Raw genomic sequence first — 16,212 nt, forward strand, 5'->3', positions numbered from 1 at the left:
ACCACAGCGGCGTTGACGGAACTCACCGGCGAGCCTATCCGGAGAGGCACGGGGAGAGCCCGTCAATACTCTAAGCCCTGTACCATTTACATGTTTGTGAGTACCCATTTATAATAAATTGAAGATTTTAATTTTCGGAGTCACGCTATGTGAGGCTTTATTTTATCTGAGGAATATTGACATAAAGAGCAGTGGAACTGGGGACTCCATGCAGTGAGGATACTACAACCAAAGATCGGGCAGTCGGCCGAGGGGAACAACAGGCGCTAATTGACCAATCTAGCAGTGGTCACACCTGAGGGGTGAGTGTATTCTCTAAGGGGATTCCTTCTATTCATCTACTATTGAGGAGTGTGATGTACAACTAGAAGCGGAGCGCTATCTATCTATAAACTAGAGACTGACTTTGGGTAACGCTGGACCCAGAATAGAGCGCATACTCACAAAAGGATTGCGTCATTTTGAGCGGTTAGATCCATTTGGACTTGTGAAGAGTCTGACTTTTTAACTGTATTTTAACATATTATAACTTATTAGTTTGCTCAAGTAGCTTACTTTTAAGTTGTAGCGCTGTACACTATACATAGAATTGTCCAACACCACTAAACTTCACATTAAAGGAATACTGTAGGGGGGGGGTCGGGGGAAAATGAGTTTCTAATGGTCCCCCGCAGACATCCTGTGCCCACGCAGCCACTCACCGATGCTCCGGCCCCACCTCCGGTTCACTTCTGGAATTTCAGACTTTAAAGTCCGAAAACCACTGCGCCTGCGTTGCCGTGTCCTCGCTCCCGCTGATGTCACCAGGAGCGTACTGCACAGGCCCAGTATGGTCTGTGTCTACGCAGTACGCTCCTGGTGACATCAGCGGGAGTGAGGACACAGCAACGCCGGTAGAGTGGTTTTCAGACTTTAAAGTCTGAAATTCCAGAAGTGAACCGGAGGCGGGGCTGGAACATTGGTGAGTGGCTGCATGGGCACAGGATGTCTGTGGGGGACCATTAGAAGCCATGGGTAAGTTCAACTCATTTTCCCCCGACCCCCCTACAGTATCCCTTTAAAGTAATGAGTGTGCAAGGTAGTAACTACACGTCATACAGAGATCAGTAGAGGAGAGAGAAGCCTGCTGCTGGAGGGGACATAGTGGAAAGCCAGCGATTGGGTGTGTTAATTACACACCGACCACTGCACTCCAGCCTTACAGGGGCGGCCCATGTAGAGGGAGGGTGATGTCAGCCCACTTCCACGCAGTGGCCCCTATACCTGCTATCTATACTGGGGGCTCTTATACCTACTACCTATGCTAGGGCAACTGTAACTGCTGCCTATACCCGCTACTAATATGGGGGCACCTATACCTACTACCTATGCTGGGGCACCTATACCTAATACCTATTTTGGAGCACTTATTCCTGGCTACCTATACTGGTTGCACCTATATGTGGCGGCACCAATACCTGGCTACCTATACTGGCTGCATCTATACCGGGCTACCTGTATTGGCTGCACCTATACCTGGCCACCTATACTGGCGCACCTATTCCGGGATTAGAAAAGTGGGATACCAATACATATCTGGTATCGTTGGATCCAGCAGAATCAGGACTTTTACAAACGGTAACATTTTTGTTAGTGAAAGTAATTCTTTGAAAAAAAAAAAAAAACAGAATAATTTTTTTATTTGACTTTAACACATTTCACTCCAAAATTTTGTTATTTCTCCAGAAAAAGTACAACATTTTGTTTCAGTGTTCAAGCCCAATTGATTACGGAAAAAAACCCAATATATAATGTCAATATTTCATGAAAGTTTTCTTGTCAAAAATCCTAAGTAAACCTTAAAGAGTGCAAAATGTCTAAAAACTGCTTGGAGGTAGATGTTTGGGTTAAGGACAAATCGGCAGGCAGCGAAAGGGTTAAGTGAACATCTGTGGTTACCCACAATGCACCGCTACTGAATATGCAATATTGCTTTTTAGTAGGTGGGCTTTTCAGTCTCTTTTAGTCCCCTATACTTTCCTTGAGGTTTTGGGTCACCCTGAGCTGCTTGGTTACTCCATTGTACTTGTCCAAGCCCTGTCCCAAAGAGCCATATCAACCCCTGCCATGCACAGAGGAAGACCAAATGTCCAAAACAGGCTGTCTGCATGTTGGGTTGATGTGGCTCTGTAAAATGTAAAGCTATATGTTTGCTATACACCAGCAGTTCTGGATGTAAGCCTGGCTTCAGGGGCATAAAGAGAATTTGCATATTCAGTAGCGGTGCATTGTGGGTAACCACAGATGTTCACTTAAAGCTGAATTATCACAAATACCTTCTGTTTTAGGAAGGCAAACCACACCATGCCACACACTAGGCATGGATTATTAAGATTTCAGCATGAAATCTACTGTATTAAAAATCTAACCACAGTGTTGCACTGCTTGATACAGAACGCTCCTACAGGCTAATGATCTACTGTCATTTCCAACCTGCCGCCGATTTCTTCCACCCCACGCGATCAATCATCATTTTCCAAAAATCGATCAAATGATCGATATGGCTGCCCTCAGCATCTAGCAGATTTAAGGTTTCCAATGTAAGTAGAGGAAACATTTTTCTTTTTTTTACAAAGGGGAATTATAGTTTAAGGTATCCAGTAGTAATCTTAAAATTTGCATTACAGCGAGAAAAACAAAACAAAAAATTTAGTTTCATCACATAATTCTGTGTATGGCACTTACATTACTGTATTGTCATCAACTAAAATGTCACAGCCGTGTGCCGGACAGGAAATGGTCTGAAATTGAAGAAAGGACACAAAAGTAAGAACTAGAAACATAATAAACATAAAAGTAAAGCCAAGATGTTGCTATACATTACAGAAATCCTAACAGAGACAGTGAGGCAAACCAGTTCTCCCAAACCATGATCTACCCTAGCACAGACATCTCTGTTGAGGACGGGTCTCTTTCTGTTATCTGTTCAGTTTGACTCTTAAGACAGACAGTGTTCTGATAATCTGGACTGATGGAATGTATGCATTTAAAGCAGGCCATACACTGGCTCGATTCACGGCCGTTTCGACAGCAGATCCGATCCTGGGATCGGATCTGCTGCCAATCGCTTGCGCTAAACGCACCCGCCGATCCGATTCCCTCCCGAAATCGGATCGGACCGTCGATCGCGCCGTGCGGGAAATTACCCTCGATCGCCCGGCGGTAGGAGCGCGTCGCTTGCGGCGTACGATTCGGGCCCGATCCGAGCATGTATACATTACCTGAAGCTGGCTCCGGGGTCCTCTTCTCCTCGCTGCACCGCATTTCCGCATGTCCCAGTGTACGCTTATACTTCCTGTGTCACTCCGGTGACCAGGAAGTTGAAATAGAGGGCGCTCTATTTGAACTTCCTGGTCACGGAGTAACACAGGAAGCGCCGGGATGGAGCATGAACAGCGGTGCGGTGCAATGCGGAGAAGATGCCCGGGAGCCAGCCTCAGGTAATGTATACGGGGGGGGACAGGCGGCAGGAGCAGCTGAACAGATTGTGATCGGTTTCAGGCTGAAATCGATTCACAATCTGTTTGCAGTAAAGGCAGCCATACGATCCCTATCTGATCAGATTCGATCAGATAGGGATCTGTCAGCTGGTCGATCTAATGGCACATCGACCAGTGTATGGCCACCTTAAGAGTTTGTTGGAAACCTTGGAATAGTTAAAACACATAAATTACAAATGCACTTGTCGTTTAAAGAAAGGACAAAGAAAAAAAACCAAAGTAAATGTACAAGAATGAAACATATACGGCCTGCTGAGTTGCATTCAGGACTAGTACACAAAGTATTACCTGTCCCATTCCCTCCTCAATGATTTTGGTGGTTAAATATTCACTCCAGCACTGCATGCAGAACTTGTGACCACACTCAAGGCCTGTGAAATACTGCAGGAAACAGAGAAATTACTGATTTGCATAACAAAATCAGAAAATGTAAATTGTAAGCACCAAGAAGGGTTACGGCTTGAAAAGTATCACTGTCTCCTTCAGCCTTTGAAGCAATCAAGTCTGAAATGGGGCAAAACGCAAGAGAGTCGTGAAACCATACTTGCCCGCTTTCAGACTTCCTCTATATTTGCACATTTTGACACTGAATAATTTCAAATGTTTAAGTGAAATATATCTGCCAATGATATAAAATGCAAAAGCAAGTCCACATCTGCATAGCTCTAGAGAAGCAAAATAAAGGAGAATTCCCTTAATTCTCACAGGATGGGGCATTCAACAGGATTCCCATTTGAATACAAAACCAAGTTGTCAACATTATAAAGAGTTAAGTACATGGTGTCCCATAAGTCAGTAGCAGGCAATTTTCCCCAACCCCCACTGCTTATGTCCATCTTGAAACTGTTCCTACCGACTCCCATTCTTATGATATATACAGGTAATACCCTGGTTAACAAATGAGGGAAGTCAGAATACTGTGCCATGTCTGTCAACTGTATCTGCTATGTGCCTCCAGTGTCCCCCTCTGTCACCTCTGTTCCACCGCACCTTCAGTTTCTCCCTTTGTGCCATCTCTGCCCCCACTGTGTCACCTCTGTATGACCAAGTCTCCCTTTGTACCTCCCTCTGTCCCCCTTTGCGCCTCATTCTGTCCTAGTGATGATCGTAATGTGCCAATTTCACTTACGGAAAATTTTAACATAAATTTCACAATTACGATTATGAAATTGGATTTCATGTATACCACCCAAACCTCCAGAGGGTCCCAGGATTGGATCACAGGTTTTCTGTAAAATGTATAAAATGCAAATGCAGAACTTGAAACTCGCTATATAGTACAGTGTACCACAGCAAAATGTAATTTACTGAGTTTAAAAAAAAATTGAATTTTTTAAAGTTGATTTTCTCAGAAATTACAAGGTCTATTTGATTTTTTTTCTTAATTGTTCTCTGGTCCTTTGTAGCCCCTTACACACTCCTATGGGTTCTGGTTCACCACAAGTTTGCTGGGTAGTCTGTAACTCTGTGTGTTTCAAGTTATACTCCATAGAGCCACGTTAATCCATGCCAAGCACTGATGAGGATCAACCAATCACAAACAGTCTGTATGCATGTTGGATTAATGTGGCTCGGTACAATTAACAAGCTGACACATAATTGCACTCCATCGGTTCTGGAGGTGTGGTTAGCTTACAGGGACAACAAAGGATGATTTGCACATTCAGCAGTAAAGCATCATGGGAGACATATGCTCACTCCAACCTGAATTATCGCAAATACCTTCTGATTTAAGAAGGCAAACTTTTGTTTTGCATAACATTTTAGTAAGAGGGCTTTTTAGTCCTTTGTAGCCCCTTAAACACTCCCAGGAGTTCTGGTTCACCATGAGCTTGCAGGGTTGTCTGTTCTCACCGAATTTGGCCTGCTCGTATTGGCGGGTCATTCGTAAGTCGATCTATCTATTGCCTAGTCCTAACTTATGGGACACCCTGTACTTTTTCTAGCTAGTAGATCAACTCAGCTAATTCAATGAGCCAGAAGGGAGTAGTGAAACAGATTTCCATCTTCAGGGATAATGGTGGCAGACTGATTGTACATTCTGGGCTGTGAAGACCATACTGACAGTTGTCATGTGTCCAAGATTGCTGTTACTGCTTTAAATCTTTAGGGCAAAATACAGTCATCATAATAAATCCCTCCTTATTATGCGCTGCCTTTTCTCTGCCTACAGAAGTGTTAAATAAATACACATATAGCTTATTCCAAAATTGCAAGATTATTCTGGTAAACAGAAGAATGGCAAAATCATTAATAAGACGTGAGGGGGGAAAAACAGAACTAACTAAAGATAGAAATGAAAAAACAAAAACAAAAAAAAAACAACCTTGCATTATCTATGACTATCTGAATATACTGTAATGAATATCTTCTGTTTGAAGAAGGCCAAGTCACATGTCTAATAATTGATGAAGAGGCTACAGCAGTGGTTCCCAACCTTTTTGGAGTCGTGACACATCACACCAAACGTTCAGATCCCCGTGACACGTACACTAGCGACTGCTGGTGAGTGGCCATTACTGCTGCTGGCATAGTGGTGGCTGCTGGTGAGTGGCCATTACCGCTGCTGGCATAGTGGTGGCTGCTGGTGAGTGGCCATTACCGCTGCTGGCATAGTGGTGGCTGCTGGTGAGTGGCCATTACCGCTGCTGGCATAGTGGTGGCTGCTGGTGAGTGGCCATTACCGCTGCTGGCATAGTGGTGGCTGCTGGTGAGTGGCCATTACTGCTGCTGGCATAGTGGCGGCTGCTGATGAGTGGCTTTTGCTGCTGCTGCTGGCATAGTGGGGGCTGCTGGTGAGTGGCTTTTGCTGCTGCAGGCATAGTGGGGGCTGCTGGTGGGTGGCTTTTGCTGCTGCTGGCATAATGGGGGCTGCTGGTGATGGGTGGCTTCTGGCATAGTGGCTTTTGCTGCTGGCATAGTGGGGGCTGCTGGTGTGTGGTGACTGCTGGCATAGTGGGGGCTGCTGGCATAGTGGCTTTTGCTGCTGCTGGCATAGTGGGGGCTGCTTGTGTGTGGTGGCTGCTGGCATAGTGGGGGCTGCTGGCATAGTGGCTTTTGCTGCTGCTGGCATAGTGGGGGCTGCTGGTGCATGGTGGCTGCTGGCATAGTGGGGACTGCTGGTGCGTGGTGGCTGCTGGCATAGTGGGGACTGCTGGCATAGTGGGGACTGCTGGTGCGTGGTGGCTGCTGGCATAGTGGGGACTGCTGGCATAGTGGCTTTTGCTGCTGCTGGCATAGTGGGAGCTGCCGGCACAGAGGCTGCTGCTATTTTGGTGGTGGTTGCTGCTGGCAGAGGGGCTGCTTCTCTCACAGCCAGGGGTTGCTGCTGGAACGGGAGCTGCTTAATTTTTTGCAGAGAGGTGGCATGAAAAAGTGCCTTACTCACGGTCCTCCTCACTGCAGATTGCCTCTCCATCCGCTCCTCCTCCTCAACCGGGACGCTATCCTCCGCGCTGTTCTGTTGCCCCGCTCTGCCAGTGCCTTCCCCTTTTGTTCCGTCCCATAGTAAATAAAGGACTACAAGAAAATGGCCACCGTTGTCCACAAATGTGGATGCTGGTGGCCATTGTCTTGTAGTCCTCTACTAACTACAATGGGACAGAACGAAAGGGGAAGGCATAGCAGGGCAACAGAGCAGCGCGGAGGGAGACAGAGCCCTGACACGGCGACACATACCGGAAGCTGCCACGACACATGTATGTGTTGCGGCACATGGGTTGGGAACCACTGGGCTACAGTATTATGTATCAGGTAGAATTGGTAGAGAATTGGCACTGAGGCTGGGATGTCGATCTGTGGCTGAGGTGTGAATCTGCCTGTCCGCTGAAAGCCCCCTGCACCCATCAGCCGACCAATTTGCCTGCAATTGTATGCATTTTCCCTTTTTTTGACTGCACAATAAAGAATTGTCTAAAAAGTGATGTTTGCACTATAACCAGGATCGCCAGCAGTGTTAACTCTCGTCCCTTTTTGTTTTCTTACATACAGAGGCTACAGTATGTTGTATAAGAAGTTTGTATGTATTTATGAATACGACAGCAAATATAAAAAATATGTAAAGGAACAATTTGACTGCCGTTTTTGAGAACCAAATTGACTGTTTCATATTCCAGAAGGCATCAAAGAATTCTAAATAGCCATCATATGTAAGTTGCTGTAATAAGGTTGACTCCATTGTGTTTCCTACATGAATTAACAGGTGATATGCAGCACTGACATAACTCATGAAAGACATGTGGGATGTCATCAATGTTTAATTACATTGATTTCCAGGGTTGTGAAATAAGATGACAAGAGTTCAATTTGTGCATTGCATGTCAGTTTCAAAAAGTGAAGGGATGACACTTTACATTTATTGGATTGGTGGACCACAGGAGCGAAGAGCACCAACAACCAGAAAAATAGGGACCTGGGAATACTGGTATGTAAATAGTTTTTGCTGTATACAAAGTTTTCAATCTAATGAAAAAACAATAACCACAACACCACTCACTGAGTTTGGGTAATTCAAGTAGCAGATTTGACAGGGCATATCCTGTGCAGAAGACCGCGTATTCATGGGCCGTGTTCGTGACTTCTTACTGGGGTTAATGACATGACATTCCGAGAAAAGCTTCTCCAAATTACCGTCAAAATACCTAGTGATAGAAAGTAGTTCAGGATGAGAAACCATCAGTGCTAAAGAAAACACAAAATATACCACATATAAACCAATTTTCAGAACAATTCAAAAGGTTTGAGGACAACTGAAGCAAGAGGGATATGGAGGCTGCCATATTTATTTCCTTTTAAGCAATACCAGTTGCTTGGCTATCCTGCTGATCCTCTGCCTCTAATACATTTAGCCATAGACCCTGAACAAGCATGCAGCAGGTCAGGTGTTTCTGACATTGGCTATCATTCATAAAGCGTTCTCGCATGCGGAAATGCTAAAACCAGCCGACTTTACCAAGAACTGAGCAAAATGTGTATTCATAAAGGCTGTTTCCACATGTGAAGCTGACTTTCCCGAGCAGATCGATAAATTACCACATTGTACAGTGATTCTATGCAGAAATGTAACAAAATGTTAATTCATAAAAATTAACGCAAGCAGTATGCGGACGGGGATTACCGCTCCCCTGGATGTAGCGATAGGCATGCAGAGTACATGTAGGTGAATGGGACAGACCTCCCAAGCAGCAGCAGAGAGAACACCGCATGGAGGGACTCGGCCAGCTTCTAATGTTTCCGAATGCCTACCGACAGCCTAACTCTAGCCTACAGCGGGATATCTCCGCACTCCTATCACAACTAGAAACATTTTTAGGAATGACCACCCAGAAGGATGAAATACTGACAGCTGTATTTTCCCGCAGGGATTTTTGTTACCGACAACACTTTTATGAATGAAAGCCATTGTCAGATCTGACAACATTAGTTGACAGCTTGTTTATGTTGTTATTCAGACATTACCAAATAGATCGATGCATTTTGGAGGTCATTGTCCTTTGCAGTATGCGCTGTATTGCTGAAATGTGCAAGGCATCAGTGTGGGTAGGCCCTAAGACCGTGGTAGGGATGCTAGGCTCTGACTATGCAAGATATTAGCAAGGAGAAAGGATGATCCGCACCACCTTCAGAGATAGCTTATTCTGTTTATTCGGATAGAAACATACAAAATTTAAAAAGAACTATAAGGCAGGACAGTCCACTGTTTCGGGCTCCTGCCCATCATCATGCTGCCTAGTTCTAAAATGACATACAACACATTCAAATATATATACAAATACAACCAATCACTGATCCTATACTAATTAGAGGACCTGATGAGAAACAGCCTATTTGCATATCTAGAAAAAAAATACATATATCCAGGCACATCGCCTCTAGTTAGGACATTAAATAAATTATTAAGGAAAGGGAGGTGCTGAAGGGGGTGTGGCTAGAAAACAGCAAAAATCTATTAACCTTCGCACTCTCGCATGCAAATGTTCAAACAAATGCATTCACAGATTCACTCATCCAGGCACAACTGTTATCCCTACAGCTAAGTTAAAAGCCGGGGTTTTAGTTCACAGAAGAATGCATTCTTATGCTTAGTCACCTATACTGCGCAGAAGAACCCAGGTAAACATAGGTGTCCTAACTCTGGCCCTGTAACATGCATAGTGCAGACATGCAAACACATTCATTGCATCAAACGTATCAATGGATTAGGAGCACACATCCTGACGTCCTCTCCTGGTGACAGACAGTGCATCTTACCAATCGCACAAGGGAGCTAACGTTATGTGTCCATGTGCACCATGCACATACACCAGCATAGGCTGTGTGTATGCTGACAAACACATACAGGGGAAGGAGGGAGTGCACTGAATTAGACCCTAGCCACAGGGGTCAGTAGCAAGAAAAAAATACATATATCCAGGCACATCGCCTCTAGTTAGGACATTAAATAAATTATTAAGGAAAGGGAGGTGCTGAAGGGGGTGTGGCTAGAAAACAGCAAAAATGCGAGAGTGCGAAGGTTAATAGATTTTTGCTGTTTTTTGTGCGATTGGTAAGATGCACTGTCTGTCCCAGGAGAGGACGTCAGGATGTGTGCTCCTAATCCATTGATAGGTTTGATGCAATGAATGTGTTTGCATGTCTGCACTATGCATGTTACAGGGCCAGAGTTAGGACACCTATGTTTACCTGGGTACTTCTGCGCAGTATAGGTGACTAAGCATAAGAATGCATTCTTCTGTGAACTAAAACCCCGGCTTTTAACTTAGCTGTAGGGATAACAGTTGTGCCTGGATGAGTGAATCTGTGAATGCATTTGTTTGAACATTTGCATGCGAGAGTGCGAAGGTTAATAGATATTTGCATATCTAGTCACAGATAATGTGGAAAAGAGACCGAAACCATCATATAATTTTGTCATATGCAGTTTGTAGGAACAATACAGCCAGGAACTCTTAGGGGCAAATCACACTAGTGCATTTTGCCGCAATGCAAAAAGGCATGTAACGATTTCCTATAGAACTGCTGCAATTTCAGAAGGCAAGAATTTAAAGATACATGCGATTCCTCATAAAAATCACTGACTGCTGTAAAAAAAACAAACCTGCATGTGTTAAGCATGTGTTGATTGCCCTCCTAAACTTGAACTGCAGATTAAAAAAAAATATTTTTTTGTTTGTTTGTTCAGTTACTATTTATTCTACTGAGATATCAGAACACTTTAATTACAATGTCCTAAGTCAAGAAGAAGATGCCAATAACTTCTGGATCATTTAACGGGAACCTCAACTGAGAGGGATATGGATGTTTCCTTTTAACCTTCCTGGCGGTAAGCCCGAGCCGAGCTCGGGATATGCCGCCGGAAGGCACCGCTCAGGCTACACACAGCTAGCACTTTGCTAGCTGCGTGTGCAATCCGATCGCCGCTGTTCCGAGCTCGGGATATGCCGCCGGAAGGCACCGCTCAGGCTACACACAGCTAGCACTTTGCTAGCTGCGTGTGCAATCCGATCGCCGCTGTTCCGCCGCCGCCCCCCCCCCCCCCCCGACCCCGTGCGCTGCCTGGCCAATCAGTGCCAGGCAGCGCTGAGGGGTGGATCGGAGTCCCCTTTGATGTCACGACGTCGGTGACGTCATCCCGCCCGTCGCCATGGCGACGGGGGAAGCCCTCCAGGAGATCCCGTTCTTTGAGTGGGATCTCCTGATCTCCGAGGGGCTGGGGGGATGCCGCTGAGTAGCGGCTATCATGTAGCGAGACCTAGTCTCGCTACATGAAAAAAAAAATTTTAAAACGGCTTTGCTGCCCCCTGGCGGATTTTAATAAACCGCCAGGAGGGTTAAACAATACCAGTTGCTTGTCAGTCCTGCTGATCTCTTTGGCTGCAGTAGTGGCTGAATCGCACACCTGAAACAAGCATGCAGCTAATCCAGTCTGACTTCAGTCAGAGCACCTGATCTGCATGCTTGTTGAGGGGCTGTGGCTAAAAGTATTACAATAGAGACACAGGATCAGCAGAAGAGTCAGGCAACTGGTATTATTTTAAAAGGAAAAATCCATATCCTTCTCAGTTTAGGTTCCCTTTAAACCAGCAAGTAGTCTTTCTGTGCATACTTTTAGTCACACAATCTCCACAGTATTTATCTCACTATTTGATATCTATATGTGCAGATTTTGTTTACCCTCTTAGATGTCAGTAAGGTTTTAACGTTTTATAGTACAAGATAGTTTTACTGATGCCCTTTCTGTTAATATTTATTTTCAGTAATTTCAAAAAGATTTTAAAATTCTGCTTCTGTAGTGCACCCTTGGCAATTTCAAATTGTAGCCTGGCTTAAATAAATGAATTCCCCTCATATATTGGAAAGAAACCAGTGACACAATAAGATTTTCTGGCAGATTTACTGTCAGACCGATTATTTCCAACATGTCCGATCTGAATAACGATTGATTTCCGACTGTTTTCTATTCACTTCTATCGGAAATCAATCAGAAATCAGATCAGACTAGTTGGAAATAATCGATCTAACAATAAATCTGCCAGAAAATCTCATAGTGTGTACCTAGCATCAGTGCTTCCTAAAATCTTATTCAAAACAGACTGCTAGTAGTCCAACATTGAAACTTCATCACACAAAACAGAACTGTCCAATGAATTGTCTAGTGCAGGCATGTGCAAACTTGGCCCCCCAGCTGTTAAGGAACTCAAAGTCCCACAATGCATTGCAGGAGTCTTACAGCCACAGTCATCACTCATAAAGGCAAATGCATTGTAGGACTTGTAGTTCCTTAACAGCTGGAGGGCCAAGTTTGCCCATGCCTGGTCTAGTGCAACAGCGCTTCTCAACATTATTACAGCATCTAAAGTACCCACTGGGATACACATACTATGTGTTAAAACCATTTAATTGCAGATTTCTTTCACCATGCAGAAAAGGTATTTAGATAGCCAGAATTAATTTGAATTAGATTTGAAAAACAGATGAAGTGCTGTGCACTTGCATCATACTATTAAAGGGTAACCTTAAAAAAAAAATGAGTTTTACTTACCTGGGGCATCTACCAGCCCCCTGCAGCCATCCTGTGCCCTCGCAGTCACTCATGGCTCCTCTGGTCCCCCGCTGCCAGATAGTTTCGTTTTTGCCGACTGGGAGTCGGTCGGCCACCATGCGTACGTTTTTACGCATCCCTGCTGGTGCAGGAAGCTATTGCAGACAAGTACATTTTTACGCGTTACGGGTGTAATGCTTAAAATTTTAAGCATTACACCCGTAACGCGTAAAAATGTACTTGTTGATGTCTGCAATAGCTTCCTGCACCAGCAGGGATGCGTAAAAACGTACGCATGGCGGCCGACCGACTCCCAGTCGGCAAAAACGAAACTATCTGGCAGCGGGGGACCAGAGGAGCCATGAGTGACTGCGAGGGCACAGGATGGCTGCAGGGGGCTGGTAGATGCCCCAGGTAAGTAAAACTCATTTTTTACAGTTAAGGTTCCCTTTAAGGTATTTCCTCACATGTTCATAGAAAGAAAATGGCACTTCACCTTTCCATTAGCTTCTCCTTGTCCCAGTTGAAATGACTCAAAAGTATTCTAGTGATAGTAGCAGGATTCTGAAAACATAAAAAAGTACATTGCTGTAATTGTACATGGAGGTAAATTTGTTTTCCCAACTAACATTACCTGCAATCCAGTTATTTATTCACTAGATATATTTAAACAATATTTATAAAACACAGCTAACAAAATCATAAATGTATGTATCTTTAGGATTAGTGGCATGTAATTCAGCATTTTAGCAGCAGAGATTTGTAGCAAGTTACTGCTAGTCCTTGGCAACTGTGCAGTAAAACAGCAGCAGAAGTGCAGATGAAGATTTGTAGCCGCTACAAAGCTCTGTTTCAGGTGACTAAAGTTGGAAGTCAGTCTGGACATTATGTGCTTTATTACAAACTGTGATCATTTCAGTCACACTTTAAGCGTTTTGTCACGTAGGTCAGTGGTTCTCAAACCTTTATGAGTGAGGGCTCCCTTGATGGCTTTGACTTTTTTTTCAAGGCACCCATCGGCAAATATATTTACCAAAATGCTGTTATGCCCCTTATTCAGAAGCGCCCCCAAATGGATGGGGATGAATGCCGAGGCACCCCTGGCAGGTGCTCAAGGCGCACCAGGGTGCCGTGGCACCCAGTTTGAGAACCCCTGACGTAGTTGATTGCAAGAGGCATTCAATAGGCTATCCTGCAGCTCAGAGTTTCTTCCAGCCACCAGTGTCATACAATGAACTGAGCTGGCAAGCTTTATTTTTACGGCAGCAGTTAAAAAACAACTGTAATGAGAGGGATATGGAGGCTGCCATATTTATTTCAATTTAAACAATACCAGTTGCCTGGTAGTCCCGCTGATCATCTGCATATAATACTTTAAGCTATACACCCTGAACAAGCATGTAGCAGATCAGGCATTTCTGACATTATTCGCTCTGACTTGAGCAGATACTGGGGAGCATTTCTGTTTGATGTGGTGGGGATTTTATGTGATATATTTATGTTGCACTTGATCTAGCTCCTGAGGAAATCTTTTAATTTAAACATGTCGAGGACTTTATGTAACACTGTAAATATGCACAAACTTTGCAATCCTTACGTCTGTTAGCACTTTGAACCCCCCTACCTTTCCAATTTGGAGGGGTCGTAATTGTGTGTATTTAGTACACTAGAAGATATGGTGGCAGCTCATCACTCAGTACTCTTGCTGAGAGGTATGCAAGTCCATATAAAAAGTAAGCAACCAGGCAATCTTCGCCCCCAAGCACCACTGTACTGTGGCTATATTGCAATGTAAACAAAAGGACGTGCAGCCGGATTCATAACCCAGAAACAGCCAGCAAAGATACAGTACATCAAGATAGACCGGGCAACTGTCACTTTAAGCGTTTTATTAGGTCTTCATGCCACATCGTACATCCATAAACAAGTAGAAAAATGTTCAAACCTGAAAACACTGGTGCTGGGGTGCACAGGGTTCGGTTGACCAGGGAAAGTAGAAGAAGGACGGCACTACAGCCGTTTCGCGCCCACCTGGCGCTTGTTCACGTGCTTGTCCTTGTCAAAAAGGACAAGCACGTGAACAAGCGCCAGGTGGGCGCGAAACGGCTGTTGTGCCGTCCTTCTACTTTCCCTGGTCACCCGAACCCTGTGCACTACAGCACCAGTGTTTTCAGGTTTGAACATTTTTCTACTTGTTTATGGATGTACGATGTGGCATGAAGACCTAATAAAACGCTTAAAGTGACAGTTGCCCGGTCTATCTTGATGCACTGTGTGATTGTGTGCAGGGCTGTGGAGTCGGTCCAAAAATCCACCGACTCCGACTCCTCAGTTTAGGATTCCACCGACTCCGACTCCACGACTCCGACTCCTCTAATTTGCATATTACAATTTTGTTGATTAAAAGTATGTAACATGAAATTCGTCTCTTAACTGCCAACGCTTAGGAATTTTACAAGACAACTGAAGTGAGAAGGATATGTAGACTACTATATTTATTCCCTTTAGACTAAAACTAGTCCTTGGTAAGAGTACTTGTAAAAAGTACAAACCGGAACAAAGAACATCTATCAGGCCCTAGGCAATGTAAGTGTGGTTGCATGTAAGAATGATGTGCAGGTACTCTGCAGGGGAATGAGGAGATTGTAAACAGACAACACCTCTGTGTTCAATGTGCACAGCATTCTCAGTGGATTCCCTGCAGCTCTGTGGGGAGTGCATATGTAGAGTATAGTACTACTGTGTAACAAAGTAAACCTGAGACAGATGAAATTAAAGTTTTATACAAACCTGGGGCTTCCTCCAGCCGCCTTCAGGATAATCAGTCCCTCGTTGTCCTCCTCCACCACCTGGATCTTCTGCTATGAGTCCAGGTACTTGAGCCAGTCAGGCGTAGTGCGCATGCACACACTCCGCCGCCAGGAGCATACTACACCTTTGCAGCACTATTGCGCAGGTGCAGAATGTTCCTGGCTGTGGGAGCGGCATGCGGCCGGACAGCGCTGACTGGCTGAATTACCAGGACTCATAGCAGAAGATCCGGGTGGTGGAGGACAGTGAGGGACTGATTAGCCTGAAGGGGGCTGGAGGAAGCCCCAGGTATGTATAAAAGTTTACTTTTCATCCGTCTCAGTTACCCTTTAATTTGTAGTCACCAAACCAAATTTTAATAACATATCAAATTATTTGATTTCATCAGCAAAGGGAGTGCATACATTTGCATAAATCAGCATCAATGCAGAATTATTTCCATCTCGTTGACCATCTCTATTAGTGACACGGCTACACATCAGGCTTTATTCTTACAGCATAGATGTTATTTAGTAAATATAAGAGATTCCTGTGTGCACATCATATATACAGTCACAATCAGATATGTATATCTGACCTTAAAAATACGGGGACTGCTTTATTGAAGCAGCACAAGTAACTAATTTTGATTGGTTTATTTCATTTTTGTGGACTAAGCACAGCTATTACTGTATATATACTGTATATATACATTATTTTTAATGACTATTATCTGAGAAATAGAACATTTTATCATATTTTCTATTTTAATTACAGTTACAAATTCATTAGGAGTCGGAGTCGGAGTCGGTGCATTTTTTCCCGACTCCGACTCCAGGCACC

The 16,212-nt window shown here is 44.3% G+C and overlaps 1 protein-coding gene across 1 annotated transcript in view; it reads right to left on the reverse strand.

The window, feature by feature from the left end:
* ARIH1 (ariadne RBR E3 ubiquitin protein ligase 1) overlaps nucleotides 1-16,212 on the reverse strand; it is an 81,658-nt gene that overhangs the window by 34,557 nt on the left and 30,889 nt on the right. The window contains exons 2-5 of the mRNA XM_068275756.1: nucleotides 13,076-13,143; nucleotides 8,035-8,179; nucleotides 3,828-3,920; nucleotides 2,725-2,780 (exon numbers count right to left, since the gene is read on the reverse strand). Coding sequence (XP_068131857.1) covers nucleotides 2,725-2,780; nucleotides 3,828-3,920; nucleotides 8,035-8,179; nucleotides 13,076-13,143 — 362 coding nt within the window. The remainder of the gene's footprint in view (nucleotides 1-2,724; nucleotides 2,781-3,827; nucleotides 3,921-8,034; nucleotides 8,180-13,075; nucleotides 13,144-16,212) is intronic.

Source organism: Hyperolius riggenbachi, chromosome 3 (assembly GCF_040937935.1).
Source record: "Hyperolius riggenbachi isolate aHypRig1 chromosome 3, aHypRig1.pri, whole genome shotgun sequence".
NCBI lineage: Eukaryota > Metazoa > Chordata > Amphibia > Anura > Hyperoliidae > Hyperolius > Hyperolius riggenbachi.